General features: G+C 41.3%; 1 protein-coding gene across 2 annotated transcripts in view; it reads left to right on the top strand.

The window, feature by feature from the left end:
* The window catches only part of EIF6 (eukaryotic translation initiation factor 6), a 106,938-nt gene extending 91,210 nt beyond the window's left edge, over positions 1 to 15,728 (top strand). For both annotated transcript variants that reach the window (XM_078652198.1, XM_078652197.1), the window contains exons 6-7: positions 12,518 to 12,699; positions 14,070 to 15,728. In XM_078652198.1, the coding sequence (XP_078508324.1) occupies positions 12,518 to 12,699; positions 14,070 to 14,079 (192 nt within the window). In that variant the 3' untranslated portion in view covers positions 14,080 to 15,728. The remainder of the gene's footprint in view (positions 1 to 12,517; positions 12,700 to 14,069) is intronic.
* The last annotated feature ends 243 nt before the right edge of the window (positions 15,729 to 15,971 follow it).

Genomic DNA, 15,971 nt, shown 5'->3' on the forward strand with positions numbered 1-15,971 from the left:
CTCTGGACCAAAATCATCAACAGCTCCTTGCAACAAGGCCTCATTCCGGACTCCCTCAAGGTGGGGCAAGTCACGCCTATACTCAAGAAACCTACAGCTGATCCGTCTGACCTGAACAATTACCGTCCTATCACCAATATCCCCACCCTGGCCAAACTGCTGGAAAAATGTGTCCAACTACAACTAACTAAACACATAGACCAATTTGACCTCCTCAACCCTCATCAATCAGGCTTCCGAGCGAAACATAGCACAGAAACAGCTATGACACACATAATTGATGACGCCCTCCAAATTCTTGATCGCAATGAGTCCTGCCTCCTCATCCTTCTTGACCTCTCGTCAGCATTTGACACGGTCAAACATGAGAACTTGCTGGAGCTGCTTAGCACTAGAATGGGTCTATCGGGAACTGTTCTCAAATGGTTTTCGTCCTTCCTTCACAACCGGTCACAGAAGTTCAAGATCGACAATGTGCTATCTACACCTGTGCCTGCAGATCTAGGTGTTCCACAAGGATCCTCCCTCTCCCCCACACTGTTCAACCTCGTCATGGAACCGCTCGCCACATTGCTCCACGCTTCCAATGTCCAATTCCATATGTACGCCGACGACACACAACTCTACCTAAAGCTACAATCTCCGGAAGATATCAAACATCTGAATTCCACGCTTATTAACACTCAATCTTGGCTGGCCGATAATCACCTCAAACTAAATGCTCTGAAAACCGAGTTCCTACTCATCTCACCCCCGGCGAAAATCTCCACCACCCAAACCTGGCTCAATAACCTATCAGCACTCAATGTCCAACCTACCATCGTTGATTCTGCGAAATCCCTAGGCATCAAACTCGACGCCAAGCTCAACATGCAGCAGCACGTGAGCAAAGCCACAAAAGCAGCTAATTTCCAAATCAACACATTGAGGAAAATTAAACCCTTCCTCCCTGCTGAAGACTTCCAAACTGCGGTACAAGCTTTAGTCATCCCTCGAATAGACTATGGAATTGTGGCCCTCAGCGGACTCCCGCTATCCACAACTGCACCCTTAAGAGCCTCCCTGAACGCTGCAGTGAGACTCATTACTGGCTCAAGAAAACATTCGCACATATCCCCAGACTTAAAGTCCCTAAAATGGCTGCCTTTTGAAGCCAGAATACAGCTAAAAATTGCAGTTATGACACAAGCGGCCGTGCACCATAATGCACCCAACTACCTCGCTCAAAAGTTGTCCATATCAGGAGGTTCGAGAACCAATAGAAGTACAAAAAATCTACTCCTGAAACCTCGTAGATTCCGGAAAGAGAAAACATACAAGCGCTCCTTCTCAGGAATGGCACCCAGGATCTGGAATGCGCTCCCTCCTGAAACCAGGCTGATCTCCTCCACTGCACTCTTCAAGAAAGAGGTGAAAACAATCCTTCTGGCTAAGATCTTCTGAACCGTATTGGTGCTGGTTCAGGGACTCTGCATTGCTTTGTATGACTGCAAACCTTTTTCCTCTGGCACTATACTTCCAACATGATGGTGTCACTACTATTACTTCCAACATGATGGTGTCACTACTACGCTATTCTCTTACTACCGACCAATATTTGATACACGTTGGTTTTCTGATTCACTCTCCCGATGCCCACACTCAGTGTTCACTCTACACTAAGACATTGATATAAGCCATTCACACACCCAAGGTGTACCTGAACAACTCTGTAGTGGGATCAATGACTTGTACCGTGTTATATAATTTGTTTCCTTGATTGTATACTGATTGTTTGCAGATATGTTTTATGTATGTTATTACTATCCGACCATGTTAGTGACTACTATATTGCTCCCATTATCTCTGTTCACTCCTACTGCCCCTACCCTGTCTTTGTGAAGCGCTCTGATATCTGTAAGGATCCTGTTCGCGCTATATAAAACTTTGAATAAATAAATAAAATAAATAAATCAGCAAAAACCATTTAACACTACCGAGGTTTGCGAGTAACTCATGGATCTTAGGCAGGGGGTGGCAGTCTATGATGATATTTTTATTTAAGGCGCGCAAGTCCGCGCAGAGCCTAATCTCCCCAGACTTTTTGCGCGCGACCACGATGGGGGCCACCCACTGAGAAGAAGTAACAGGTTCTATGATACCCTGATCACATACATTTTTCAAAGAATCTTTTAATTCACTCCTCACACTCAGGGACAGATCGAACTCTATGAGAAACAGGCTGAGCTCCAGGGATTAATCTGATCTTGTGCTAAAAACCTCTTAAACTGCCCACAGTGTCACTAAACACTGGCTTGAACTCATCAATAATTTGTTTTAAAGTAAAAGAATCAGACACAAACATGCCACAATCAATACTAGACACAGGTAGTTCCCCTACCTTGATTGGATTATCGCCCCCAGGAACTAAGTACAAACCCATGAAAGCAAGATCCTTCCAACCTACTATATTCTTTCCTTTCTCTGCAACATAGATTTTATTCATGGTTTCTCTTCCCAGACATTGGACTAACCCAGAGAAATACTGAATCCATGTTAATGTCCTTTTCCCCAAAAGCTTTTGGATTTATGTCGGATTGTAACGGGTCAACCTTTCTTTTCCATAAATCATAAAAAGTTGTATCTCTCAATATGGTGAATAGGGATCCGGAGTCTGCCATAACCTGTAAAGGAACATTATTGATTATTGCAGAACATAAAGGATCTTTTATACAGTCAACTTCACCATCACAGTCTAAAGTAACCACTATGTTGCTGATAGAGTTGCTACAGTAATCAACATCGGAGTCAATATAATTCACATTAGGTGGCTTCCTAACATTTCTACATACCCCTTGAAAGTGACCCACTATCTTACAAATTACACAGCATTTGTTGATGGCAGAACATCCTGGAGAATTTCCAATGTGATTTTTGGGTCCACATCTATAACCAAATATATCCTGTTTCTTTTGAGAAAACTGGACATTTTTGCTTTTTATATTTACTGCACAAATAGCGTTGTCCTGATTTAGTATCAGATGGGTTGATCAAGTTAACTCGCCCATTGCTGTATCAATCATCACTTTACTAGATTTACTGGAGCGTGTGGAATGCTTAATGCGAGGTCAATTACTACATTCAAGGAAGGATTTTTGCACCCTAAAATCCGTTCCTTGATCTTACGGGATGCGCAATTGAAAACCAACTGATCCCTGATATAGTTATCGGATAATGGACCAAAGTCGCATGTAGTTGACAACACTCTAAGGACAGCAATGTACTCTTCAACTTTCTCCTCCCCTTTTTGCTTCCTTGCATAAAAGTTATGGCCCTCTAACATAATGTTGGGTTCCTCTGCAAACTGCTTCTTTAAGCGAGCAACAGCTTCAAGGTAAACATTCCATTGGCGATCACCAGCATGAGAAGCAGGAGTAGGAATAGGTACAACACTATTAAAAATTCTTTGTGCAGCTTGGCCAAGGCAACCAAAAAGAATAGCAAATTTCCGTTCAGGTGAATATGCAACAGCGTCAATAGCAACAAGGTGGTTTTCGAAAAGACCAAACCACTCCGACCATATGATCACAGGGCTCCCAGGTTTACTTAGAAAAGGAGGTGGTTGAGTAATTTGCTGCATCTGGTTATTAGACCTCATGTACAATAAAACCCAGAAAAACCTTTGAATTTAAAAGTAAATCTTGTAAACTTACAATTACTGCTGTAAAATAATGTGAAATACACAACACGAAATTAAGCAAATAAATAATGATCAATGCTAACTCCATAAGATAAAATGATAAATTATAAAATAATAATGATAATAATATATCCAAGCGTGGGTATTGCTGATGAAAAGTGACACAAAGGCAGGCTTCAAATTATCAGGTGAGCGTGCGTGTCGCTGTGAAAAAATGCGATGTAGATAAGCGTTGCTAGGATACCAGGCCAGCATGCATATCACTGAAACAATACGCAGGTTTAAATGACAACAATTGAAAAAACAAGCGTACGTATCGCTGCAATGATGCGTTGTTAAAATGACATAAATTGCGAGGCAAACGTGCGTATCGCTGAAACAATACTCTGTATTATATTATAATCGGATGTGATTTGCCTTGAACTATTGAGCGTGCGTATCGCTGTAGCAATACGCTGATTACAACAAATTTTTAAGCGTACGCGTCGCTATAGCAATGCGCTGGTGTTGATGAAATACACTTTCCACAACACGGACTGGAAGAAGTGTCACTCCGATGGACCAATCACAGTAGGAATGTCGCTGAACCAACCCACTAAAAAATCTGAATTTGTAGTAAATGATTTTAAATCTTTTGCGTGGGTGGAGTTTCCTGATCGTCGCCAAATGTTAAATGAAGAAATCCATGGAAACCAGAAGGTTTAGTAGTCGTAGTTTATTGACAAAATTACTCCACCCAGCACATGAAGCATCCGTCCAGTAGAAAGCACAACGGTGACTGGTTACAACGTTCGAACTCTCCACAGAACTAATCCATCATGCGTGAACCTACACATTTGAAACATAACACAAGATGAAATACAAGGCGCGTGAAGTGCGGGAGGAAATAAGAACATAGAATAGACATCGCGTGGTGCACCGCGCGATGTACGCTAAACACTTAACACTACACAAGCATGAAGTCTTGCCTTTTGTGAGGTCAGGATAGTAAAGTAAGGCTCCAGAACATTGCTAAGCTCCCTGGGTCTTCAGGCAATTTGGCTGCAGGAGGCTGTAGTGGGTTAGAGCCATTGTTTCATAATTAACTTGGACTAAGAGCTGGTTTGTAAATCTATGTGACCCGGGCCTATTTAAATTGGACACAGAAAACGCCTTGTCTAAGTGCAGAATTGACAATATTAGCATGAAATGAATGACTGGAAAATTGCTATCTTTAAATGTAGCACCAAGGCCCCTAGAAGATCTAGATTTGATGAGGTTCAAAGTAGTAGGAAGCGCATGAGTTTAGACCTCACTGCAGGCTTCAAGGCAAGTAAAATGTTTATGGGTAAAGGAGCTGATGGGTGCCTGTAAGCAGAAATAATAGAAATCGGAATTGAAAAAATTGCCAAGGGTCTTTTAAGTTTGCAAATGGTATTGAAGACAATATCCTTAGTATTGGTTGTGCTTTCCGTTAGTATGATGTGCCTGTGGGGGCCAGCATTGGAAGGCAAGTAATCATTTTAACAGTGGCATTCACCTTGTTGGGCATTTTTTCTTACCAAAGCTTCTTCGAAGTTCACCCTGGGCACTAGCTTAATCTGGTTGTTTGTGGTGTCACATGAACTGGATACCGTGTGTTCGCATACTTGTAATCCTTTCACAATAACAACAGATCTAGTCCATGAAACATCCTGGTCTGAATAAATAAACTAGTTTAAATTATCCTTAAAGACGTGCAAAAATGTTTTTGACTAACTGCGGTGTCAGAATACAGATTTAAGAGTCTTTGGTAAATCATCTGTTATTTTTGCAGTGATGCTGATCTACAAATGGTCAGTCCAGGTTGTGCGTGTACTATCGAAACGGAAATAAAGTCTGCAGCAGCCCGTAGAGAATTGGGAATGTGGTCCTGAAAGCGAGTTGGTCTTTGATCCTTTTGAACATACATTAGTGCTAATTGTAACTAATTAATTTTCCTAAACTGGCATTGAAGTAATAATGTAAGTAGATGGTAAAGCAGGACATTGCTGTGCATATGATGGCCAAACAAAATATTTTGGGCTTTGTAGTTGTGATGTAAGTGGCAGATGTGTTCAGAAGGAGTAGGATTGCATGTGAGGAGTACAGTATGGTGGAAAAGAGGGTGGGTTCACTTTGTGCCTTCCTTGAAAAACATGTTGCAGAGGCACTTGTGGTGGGGTGAGTGATGATGTACGAGTGTCTGTTGGGTGCTTTTTAGGTCTCGTAGAGAGACCTATTACAGTGTAACCAAAAATGTTAACTAAAGCGGATTTCGACGAGTGCATGAGTTCTCGTGACCGCGCTTTTATCCGAGCCGCCTGCCTCCGAGAGCTTTAAATTAAAGCCATCTGTTGCTTCCCCAGCGCACTCGGCCTCACTTCTCCTCCCCCTAATTAACACACACTTCTAGCACGGCCACGAGGCCGTGCTTCAAAGGGATCCGCTCCGGCTTGCCCCACATGGCTGCATGCCCCCCAGAGTGTATGGCTCACGAACTCCTCGAACACTTGACACTTCTGCCCCTGCTTAGTGACGTAGGTTTTACTGGAAATACCCATGTGGTTTTCTACCAACAGGTAGAGCGCAGCACTGCAGAGTCCCGGCCTCTGTCTCATCTCGGACCCCGACCATCGCCGGAGACTCGACCTCCAGCGCACTCACCCGCCTGTCACCTCTGAGTCAGAGCGCACTCTGCTGTCACCGTCCCTGCACTCTGGTCTCAGTATCAGACCTCTCTCACTCTCGTCTCAGTGTGTGTCAGACCTCCCCCCTTACTCTCCGCTCTCATCTCAGTGTCAGACCTCTTTCCCCTCTCACTTTCCGCTCTGTCTCCCCTCTCACTCTCCACTCTCTCTCCCCTCTCACTCTCCACTCTTTCTCCCCTCTCACTCTCCACTCTCTCTCCCCTCTCTCTCCCCTCTCACTCTCCGCTCTCTCTCCCCTCTCACTCTCCGCTCTCACTCTCCGCTCTCTCTCCCCTCTCACTCTCCGCTCTCTCTCCCCTCTCACTCTCCGCTCTCTCTCTCCCCTCTCTCTCCCCTCTCACTCTCCGCTCTCTCTCCCCTCTCACTCCCCTCTCACTCTCCGCTCTCTCTTCCCTCTCTCCGCTCTCTCTCCCCTGTCTAGGCTGCTCTCTGACTGTCTCCAGTGGCCTCGGTCTGTCTCTGGTCACCCCTCCTCACCATCACACCCCCTCACATACACACCCTCACACCCCCTCACCCTCACCCCCCTCACCCTCGCACCCCTCACCCTCGCACCCTCACCCCCTCACCCCCTCACCCCTCATCCTCACACACCCTCACTCACCTTCACACCCCCTCACCCTCACACACCCTTACCCTCACCCTGACACACCCTTTCACCCTTACACCATCACCCTTACACCATCACCCTCACACCCCCTCACTCACCCTCACTCCCCTCACTCACCCTCACCCCCCTCACTCACCCTCACACACCTTCACACCCCCTCACACCCCCTCACACACCCCTCACGCACCCGCTCACACACCCTTACCCTCACCCCCTCAGTCACCCTCATACCCTCACCCTCACACCCCCTAACCCTCACCCCCTCACCCTCACACCCCCTCACACCCCCTCACTCACCCTCACACCCCCTCACACACCCACTCATCGTCGCCCTCACACCCCCTCACCCTCACACCCCACACCCCTCACCCTCGCACCCCTGACCCTCACACCCCCTCACCCTCACCCACCCTCACCCCTCCTCACCATCACATACCCTCACATCCTCTCACCCTCACGCACCCACACACCCTCACACCCTCACCCACCCACCCTCACACCCTCACCCACCCCCCCTCACCCACCCCCCCTCACACCCTCACCCACCCTCGCACCCCCTCACCCTCGCACCCCCTCACCCTCACACCCCCTCACCCTCGCACCCCCTCACCCTCGCACCCCCTCACCCTCACACCCCCTCACCCTCACACCCCCTCACCCTCACACCCCCTCACCCTCACACCCCCTCACCCTCACACCCCCTCACCCTCACACCCCCTCACCCTCACACCCAGTCACCCTCACACCCCCTCACCCTCACACCCCCTCAACCCCCTCACCCTCACACACCCTCACCCTCACACACCCTCACCCTCACACACCCTTACCCTCACACACCCTTACCCTCACACACCCTCACCCTCAGTCACCCTCACACTCACACCCCCTCACCCCCTCACCCTCACACACCCTCACCCAACCTCCCTCACCCTCACAACCCCCTCACCCTCACACCCCCTCACCCTCACACCCCCTCACACACCCTCACACCCCCTCACCCTCACACCCCCTAACCCTCACACACCCTCACCAGCATAGCATAACAAAACCTAGCATAGCATAGCAAAACATAGCATAGCATAACAAAACAAAGCATAGGATAGCAAAACAAAACAAGAAATAACATAGCAAAACACAACAAAGCATAGCATAGCATAACAAAACACAACAAAACATAGCATAACAAAACATAACAAAGCAAAACAAAACCTAGCATAACACACAACAAAACATATCATAAGATAAAACATAGCATAACACACAACAAAACATCATAAGATAAAACATAGCATAACAAAACAAAGCATTGCATAACAAAACATAGCAAAACACAAAGCATAGAATAACAAAACACAGCATACATAACAAAACATACCATAACAGAGCATATAAAAACATAACATAACTTAGCATAACGAAACATAGCATATCAAAACATAACATAACTTAGCATAACGAAACATAGCATAACACAACATAGCATAGCATAACAAAACAAAGCTTAGCATAACTAAACATAGCATAGCATTACAAAACATAGCATAACAAAACATAGCATAGCAAAACAAAGCATAGCATAATAAAACAACAAAACATTGCTTAGCATAACAAAGCATAGCATAACATAGCATAGCAAAACACGACAAAACATAGCATAACAAAACATAGCATAGCATAAAAAACAAAGCATAGGATAGCAAAACTAAACCTAGCATAGCATTACAAAAAAAAGCATAGGATAGCAAAACAAACCATAACATAACATAACAAAACATAGCATAACAAAACACAACAACAGATAGCATAACAAAACATAGCAAAACACAACAAAACATAGCATAGCATAACAAAACACAAAAAACATAGCATAAAAAAACATAACAAAGCATAACAAAACATAGCATAACAATAAACAACAAAACATATCATAAGATAAAACAGCATAACAAAACAAAGCATTGCATAACAAAACATAGCAAAACACAAAGCATAGCATATCAAAACATAGCATAACAAAGCATATCAAAACATAACATAACTTAGCATAACAAAACACAACAAAACATAGCATAACAAAACACAACATAGCATAGCATAACAAAACACAGCATAACATAGCATAACAAAACAAAGCATAGCATAACAAAACATAGCATAGCATTGCATAACAAAACATAGCATAACAAAACATAGCATAGCAAAACAAAGCATAGCATAATAAAACACAACAAAACATTGCATAGCAAAACATTGCATAGCATAACAAAACATTGCATAGCATAACAAAGCATAGCAAACCACAACAAAACATAGCATAACAAAACACAGCAACACATAGCATAACAAAACATAGCAAAACAAAACATAGCAAAACACAACAAAACATAGCATAGCATAGCAAAACACAACAAAGCATAGCATAACAAAACAAAGCATAGCAGAGCATAACAAAACAAAGCATAGGATAGCAAAACTAAACATAGCATAGCATTACAAAAAAAGCATAGGATAGCAAAACAAACCATAGCATAGCATAACAAAACACAACAACACATAGCATAACAAAACATAGCAAAACACAACAAAACATAGCATAACAAAACACAGCAAAGCATAGCATAACAAAACACAGCATAGCATAGCAAAACAAAGCATAGCAGAGCAAAACAAAGCATAGGATAGCATATCAAAACAAAGCATAGCAAAACAAAGCATAGCATAGCATAACAAAACATAGCATAACAAAGTATAGCAGAGCAAAGCAGAGCAAAGCATAGCATAACAAAACATAGCATAGCATAACAAAACACAACAAAACATAGCATAGCATAACACAAACAAAGCATAGGATAGCAAAACTAAACATAGCATAACAAAACAAAGCATAGGATAGCAAAACAAAACATAACATAACATAGCATAGCATAACAAATCATAACAGAACATAACATAACAAAGCATAGCATAACAAAACACAACAAAACAGCATAGCTTAACAAAACAAAACATAGCATGGCTGAACAAAACATAACAAAACATAATAGCATAGCAGCATAGCATACCAACACAACAAAACATAGCATAGCATAACAAAACATAGCATAGCAAAACAAAGCATAGCATAATAAAACACAACAAAACATAGCATAACAAAGCATAGCAGAGCAAAACATAGCTTAGCATAGCAAAACATAGCATAGCATAACAAAACATAGCATAACAAAACAGCATAGCATAACAAAACAAAACATAGGATAGCAAAACAAAACATAGCATAGTATACAGCATCACTCCGCACCACCACTCTGGCACCACAACATCACTGAGCTCCACCACAGCATCAATCTGTGCAACCATTCAAAAACAACTGGTTCAAATAAATGTAACAAAAAGATGTTAATATTTGACATATGTTCTTGGATTTTCGTCACAATAAAATACACTGAACATAATCTTCACAAATGTTATTTACAAAAGTTTAAGCTATTGCCATTATAAATTATAATAACTTTTTAAGTATTAATTATTAAAAAAAATAAAACCATTGTTATTTGTAATATCAATACATGTAAGTCACGTAAATACAACACATATTGCATTACAAATGCTATAGGTGTCACATTTGCGAAAGTTATAACTATTGGCATGGTAAATGACAAAGCTATTAATTTCGCTATTTTCAAAAACAAAACCTGAATAAAAAATTTGTCATTTACAATAACAATAGCTCAAACTTTCCTAATACGAGACCTATTGCATTGCAAATGCTTGTTAGTTTATTGGCTGCAGAAGCATTTCAGCGAGGAACCACTTGCAAAGATAACAAAAAGCAGGATTGCTTAAACTGAAGAGGTGGCAGAAAGTCCAGCACTAGTGTTTAGTACAAACATCATGGTTCATAATTAACTTTCAGGTTCCATTATGGGGCTCCTGTGATGCTTGTGTTTTTATGGGAGCGTCTTTGTCAAATTGTATTTGTGTCTTGCAGCTAATAAGGGGAACATGCAATTGTCACACCTTTTGTGTGCTTTTTTTTTTTTTTTCCCCCGCCTTACTTTTTTTACAGGTGCGCTTAGAAAGTGGCATCTCCTCTTTTTAGCGATGGAGCCAATAAATAAAAAAATGTACTAAAGTGAACAAAATAAGTTACTTTCTTATGGGCCACTAAGTAAAGATGAAAAACCAGAGGCCATAAATAATCTCTCGACTCTGTGTAATCTCGGAATATAGACTGGGCCAGGCACTAAGTCCAAGTTTAATAGAAAGACACTGCTAGAACCTGGACATTAAACCCACCTAAAAAACAGATGCTCTAAGGCTTGAATGCCAGAGTAAACCAAGCAGGAACCACAGCAAACAAAAAAGCAGGATGGATGCTTTCACTTAAAATTGGCCTTGATAACACTATTGTGTGTGTTCCGACTGAGAATGTTTTCATCTGTAAAATCTTTGCATATGGTTGTATAGTGATCAATGTAGACCCTTTCTAAACGACATCTCAGATCAAGTGAAAGTGCAAAACATATGCCACCGCCTGATGGCACCGGATCTTGCGGACAGTAATCTGTCTACAATGAGACCGGGACTCTCCCTGCTAATATCCATTCTTGCTACTAACATCCAAGAGTGATTTTTGGGAAAGTAAGTTAGTTGAGAAAAGCCTAAGGTTCTGGGAAGGCTCTTTGCCATCCTGTAATGGCCTGATCAGCCAGATATTAAGATCACTGCTCAATAGAAACGAGTAAGTGTTGGCCCATGATGTAGCACCATATTTTGGGAGTTGAGATTAGAATTCGATGTTTAATAGCCAGGAATTTGCTCACAGTACTTCATGAATCCTGATACTGGCACAAGCAACCAGGGGAGAGTGCTTGGTGTATGAGACTGAGAAAAACCTCTGATAGACAAAAGCACCGTCCTGCAGTCCTAGAGGGCTAATCTCAAAATAATACTTTGTAACAATTAAGTATCCTGGCGTAGATTAAGTCACGAACCATGTTTAATTTGTAGAAAGTTATATCGCATGTTGCCAATGCTATCATGTCCTTAATACATGTGATGTTGAACGGCCATTATCCACGTGCTCTATGTCCACTTCTAATGTTTGAAACTTAGTTTATAATGATAATTGCAGACTGCATTTAACGCGTCTAGATATTAAGAATGTAGTTTTATATCTATGAGAATTCAGTTAACCTACAAGTACATGTGGAGTTTGTCTACTCTTGAAGTATCACAAAGGGTTAATGGGGGGGGGGGGCCTGTGTTGGATAAGGATATGTTGTGTTTAAATGCCAATAAAGTTTCTTTAAAAAAATCTACAGAAATGTAGATTGTAATTGAGAGGTTTACAAATAATTATTTGAATTGTTCCATTTTGTCTGATAAATTGCTTAGTATTTATAGTAAAAGTTAAAGAATTTTGAAAAACACCAAAGTTTCTGTACAACATGCTGTACTAGTTCAAATCATTTGATAGTGTTGTACTGTTGCACCAACTCTACTGCTTAAATGTTTCAGGCTGGAACAGTAAATCGTGGCAGTGAGGTGATTGCTGCAGGGATGGTTGTTAACGATTGGTGTGCCTTTTGTGGACTGGACACAACCAGCACAGAGCTTTCTGTCATTGAGAGCGTCTTTAAACTAAATGATGCTCAGCCGAGTACTATTGCCACCACTATGAGGGATTCCCTGATTGACAGGTAAGTGTGGTCAGCATCTCCTCATAGAGAGTTGTTAGTATTTTGAACCCTGGTATTCAGTGAGTGTCTCCAAAGCCTGCATCACGCAAGATAAAACACACCTGAAGTTAAATTCATATCTCTGTTTCAGTCTGTTAAAAAAAGTGGAATCTATAAGAAAATAAGCAGTTTTTTAAATTTAATTACACGGTAATTAATTTAACCTTTGCACTGCAGTAATAAATAAGACGGTGTACACTTGTGTTATTTGTACAAAGAAGTGCCTGCAATAGATATTGAAAGCATCCCCTGGCGCTCCACTCTGAGATGGTAATTACACAATTTTTCTAAAGAAGTTCATGCAATGTTTTGTTTGAATCAAGTCTTATGTATTTTCATAAGTATTGAGTTTCAAAACATTTCTTATTTAATGATAAAGTTCATTGATAGACGTCAAAATAGAAATGACACAATTGATGTCCAATGCATTTCGGGCTGTCCGCCCTTCATCCGGGACAATAGCTAGAAGCAAGACCAAAAAATTAATTCAAATCATTATAACTGATATATGCAAAAAAACATAACTAAGCATATACAAACACAACAGTCAAGTGATTAAACCAAATGCAAAACTAAAGTGCATAGGTAAAAGAAGGTTCTAGTGCATAGGTAAATGAAGATTTTCTCACGTGTTATTCTTTTATCTGCAGTTTTGACTCGAAACTGAAAATAGAAATGAATGTGCAGATGAAATGGTGTGTTCTGTCGAACGGTAACAATTTCAATGGATTAGTTACCGAGATTGTTTAACTTACTTGATGTGCGCGTCTCTTGTGTTTCATAAACCAGGATCAAGCTCGCGTGTGACGTCTATCAATGAACTTGGGGATGCTTTCAATATCTATTGCAGGCACTTCTTTGTAAATTTCTTCGGACGTCTTTGACAGGAGACGCCTCCCAGGCTGCAAACCTCAATAATTGATCAAAAGGTGCACTCAATTGAACTCTCTAAACCTTACCCAGCTGTGCGACCGTCCACCTTCCCTATAGTACTAACACTTGTGTTATTTGGCCACCTTTTCAGTGGCGTTGCATATATATTTATTTTTAGATGTAGGTTTTACATTTGACAAAGTGTAATTTACTACCTTTCCAAGGAGATTTCTGAGTTATAAATGTAACTAGTTTGTTGACCGAATAGGCGTGGAAAGGGGGTTGCTTAGAGGACCCTCAATTTAACAGTTTAAATATGTAAAATGTTTATTTAAATATTATTTGTACGTTGTTCATCTCACTAGTTAAGAAGGTCTATGTTTATTATCTTAAAGTGTATTTTTAAATAAGTGAGAATGAAACCTGCAATCTAAAAAATATATATTTTTTCTTTTTAGTTTAACATAGGAAGACATCGTACAACTTTATTTGGACGTATTCTCTGCAAGATGTACGTTCTTCAGAATCTTGTATTGATATTCTTCAAGACTGCCGCTTCAACACCGTTAAATGGACTTCTATGGTTATATATATATTTTTTAAAGAATAAATGCTGTGCTTTTGGTTATTGTAACATGCAGAAAAGCAGACTCCCAAATTCAGTGGAAACCTGTTCGACTTTATTGCCTTTGCAGTCTATAAAACGTTTCTTTGCCTGTTAAGAGCTAGCATAGTGTTTAAGCAGTAAATTCGGCACATATTAAAGTGTGTGAGGAATGGATTAATAGTGCTTGCCAACATCCTAACCTACAAATGGAAAACTCATGTCAGATCATCCTGTGCTGATGCTTGTAAATTAAGACCCATATTTAATCAGACTGCAAGACTCGGTTATCTCATGCCTTTGGGCACTGTAACATACTTGCTTTCCCGCTGTTTGTAAAGAAGAAGCAAAAAGCGACACATTCCCCAGCTTGTGATCCTACATACTACCCTCATGTTGTTTTCAGCTCCCAGTCAATGGCCCAAAAACTGTTTTGGGGTGAGAGCAAGAATAGGGTAAATGGGGAGGAGGTTGGGAAGTCTTGTTCTCCATGTGAAATATATTGGCGATATTGCCCTGTTTTGGACCTTCTTAATGTGATCTTCAACTTTCAAGGGAGACTATGCACTTGCACGTTACTAATTGGATCCAAAGAAAGCTAATGGTATTTGAGCTGTTCATAATTCTGGCATCACCATGCACTGGTGTTTGCAGAGTAGCATTCACTGTCTTTACTCTGCCTTTGCTTGCCCCAGTGCTGGAAGTGGGTAAGCCTGTTCTTGTTGATTACTATTTTTCCATATTTTCTACTAGTCAAAATGGCCTCTGAACTGTGTTGAGAGGGAGTTGTACTAAATGGGTCTTCCTTTTGAAAAAGCTTACCCAAAGCTTTCTTATGTTGCTAACATCTGTTAGGTAGGAATATATCCCTATGTTGTCATTGAGTCTCTATCCTAAGCTGGCTCTGTGAGCCACTGTTCAAGATTAGGATTTTCTCTCTACCAATGAGTAAAACCTTCATTAAGCTAAAAGAGTTAAATTGGAGCACTGTTCAATGTACAAACAGCGTGACCTAATGTTACGGAAGTCAGCATTATTAATGACCATGGGGCACTTCATGTCACATAAATTATCTGCTAGGGAGTGTTTTGTTCTGTCCAGTGCTGTAGTACATCTTCCTGTTACTCCGAACTATTCCAACAGGACTATATCTTTTAAGGAGTGACCAATGCCATGGGGTTCTTCACACTAGAACGTTCTAGCCAGAAACTGTTCCCAGAGGCATGTAGTGACAGATGTTTCTCCTCTGTTTGTGTGCTCGCACTGAACAACTTCCAATACAGCCCTTTCATCTCCTCATACATCCTCTGGTCACACATGTGTACCCAAACCCAGTTGTTGCAGTATCAACTTAAGCTGCTGTCTTACACTTTGAAACAACAGTTTTTGTCTTATGTGGAACAATTCTAATGTATCATGTATCGCAACCAGAAGACTGAGATCATATACTGCCCAATGATGTATACGTCGGTGCGTAAAAAATGCTATTGAATAAAATGTGTTTTGCAGCCCATCTCTTCGACTTAAAGTTTGTGTAAATGTTTTTTTACAGCTACTACCTGGTCAACAGTTAATTAAAGCATTATAGCAACAACTATCTACTGCAAAACCCGCTCTAACAGCATCAGTGCAAGGATAGGGAAATTATTGGGTGCTGAGCTATTTGTCATATGGTTCTTGAGAAACAAACTGACCGTTTCTTTGCACAGAAAGGGGAGGAATCCTAGTGTAAGATGAGAAAGGAAGGGTCAGGAGT

The sequence above is a fragment of the Lissotriton helveticus genome, chromosome 7 (genome assembly GCF_964261635.1).
Source record: "Lissotriton helveticus chromosome 7, aLisHel1.1, whole genome shotgun sequence".
In the NCBI taxonomy this organism is placed as follows: domain Eukaryota; kingdom Metazoa; phylum Chordata; class Amphibia; order Caudata; family Salamandridae; genus Lissotriton; species Lissotriton helveticus.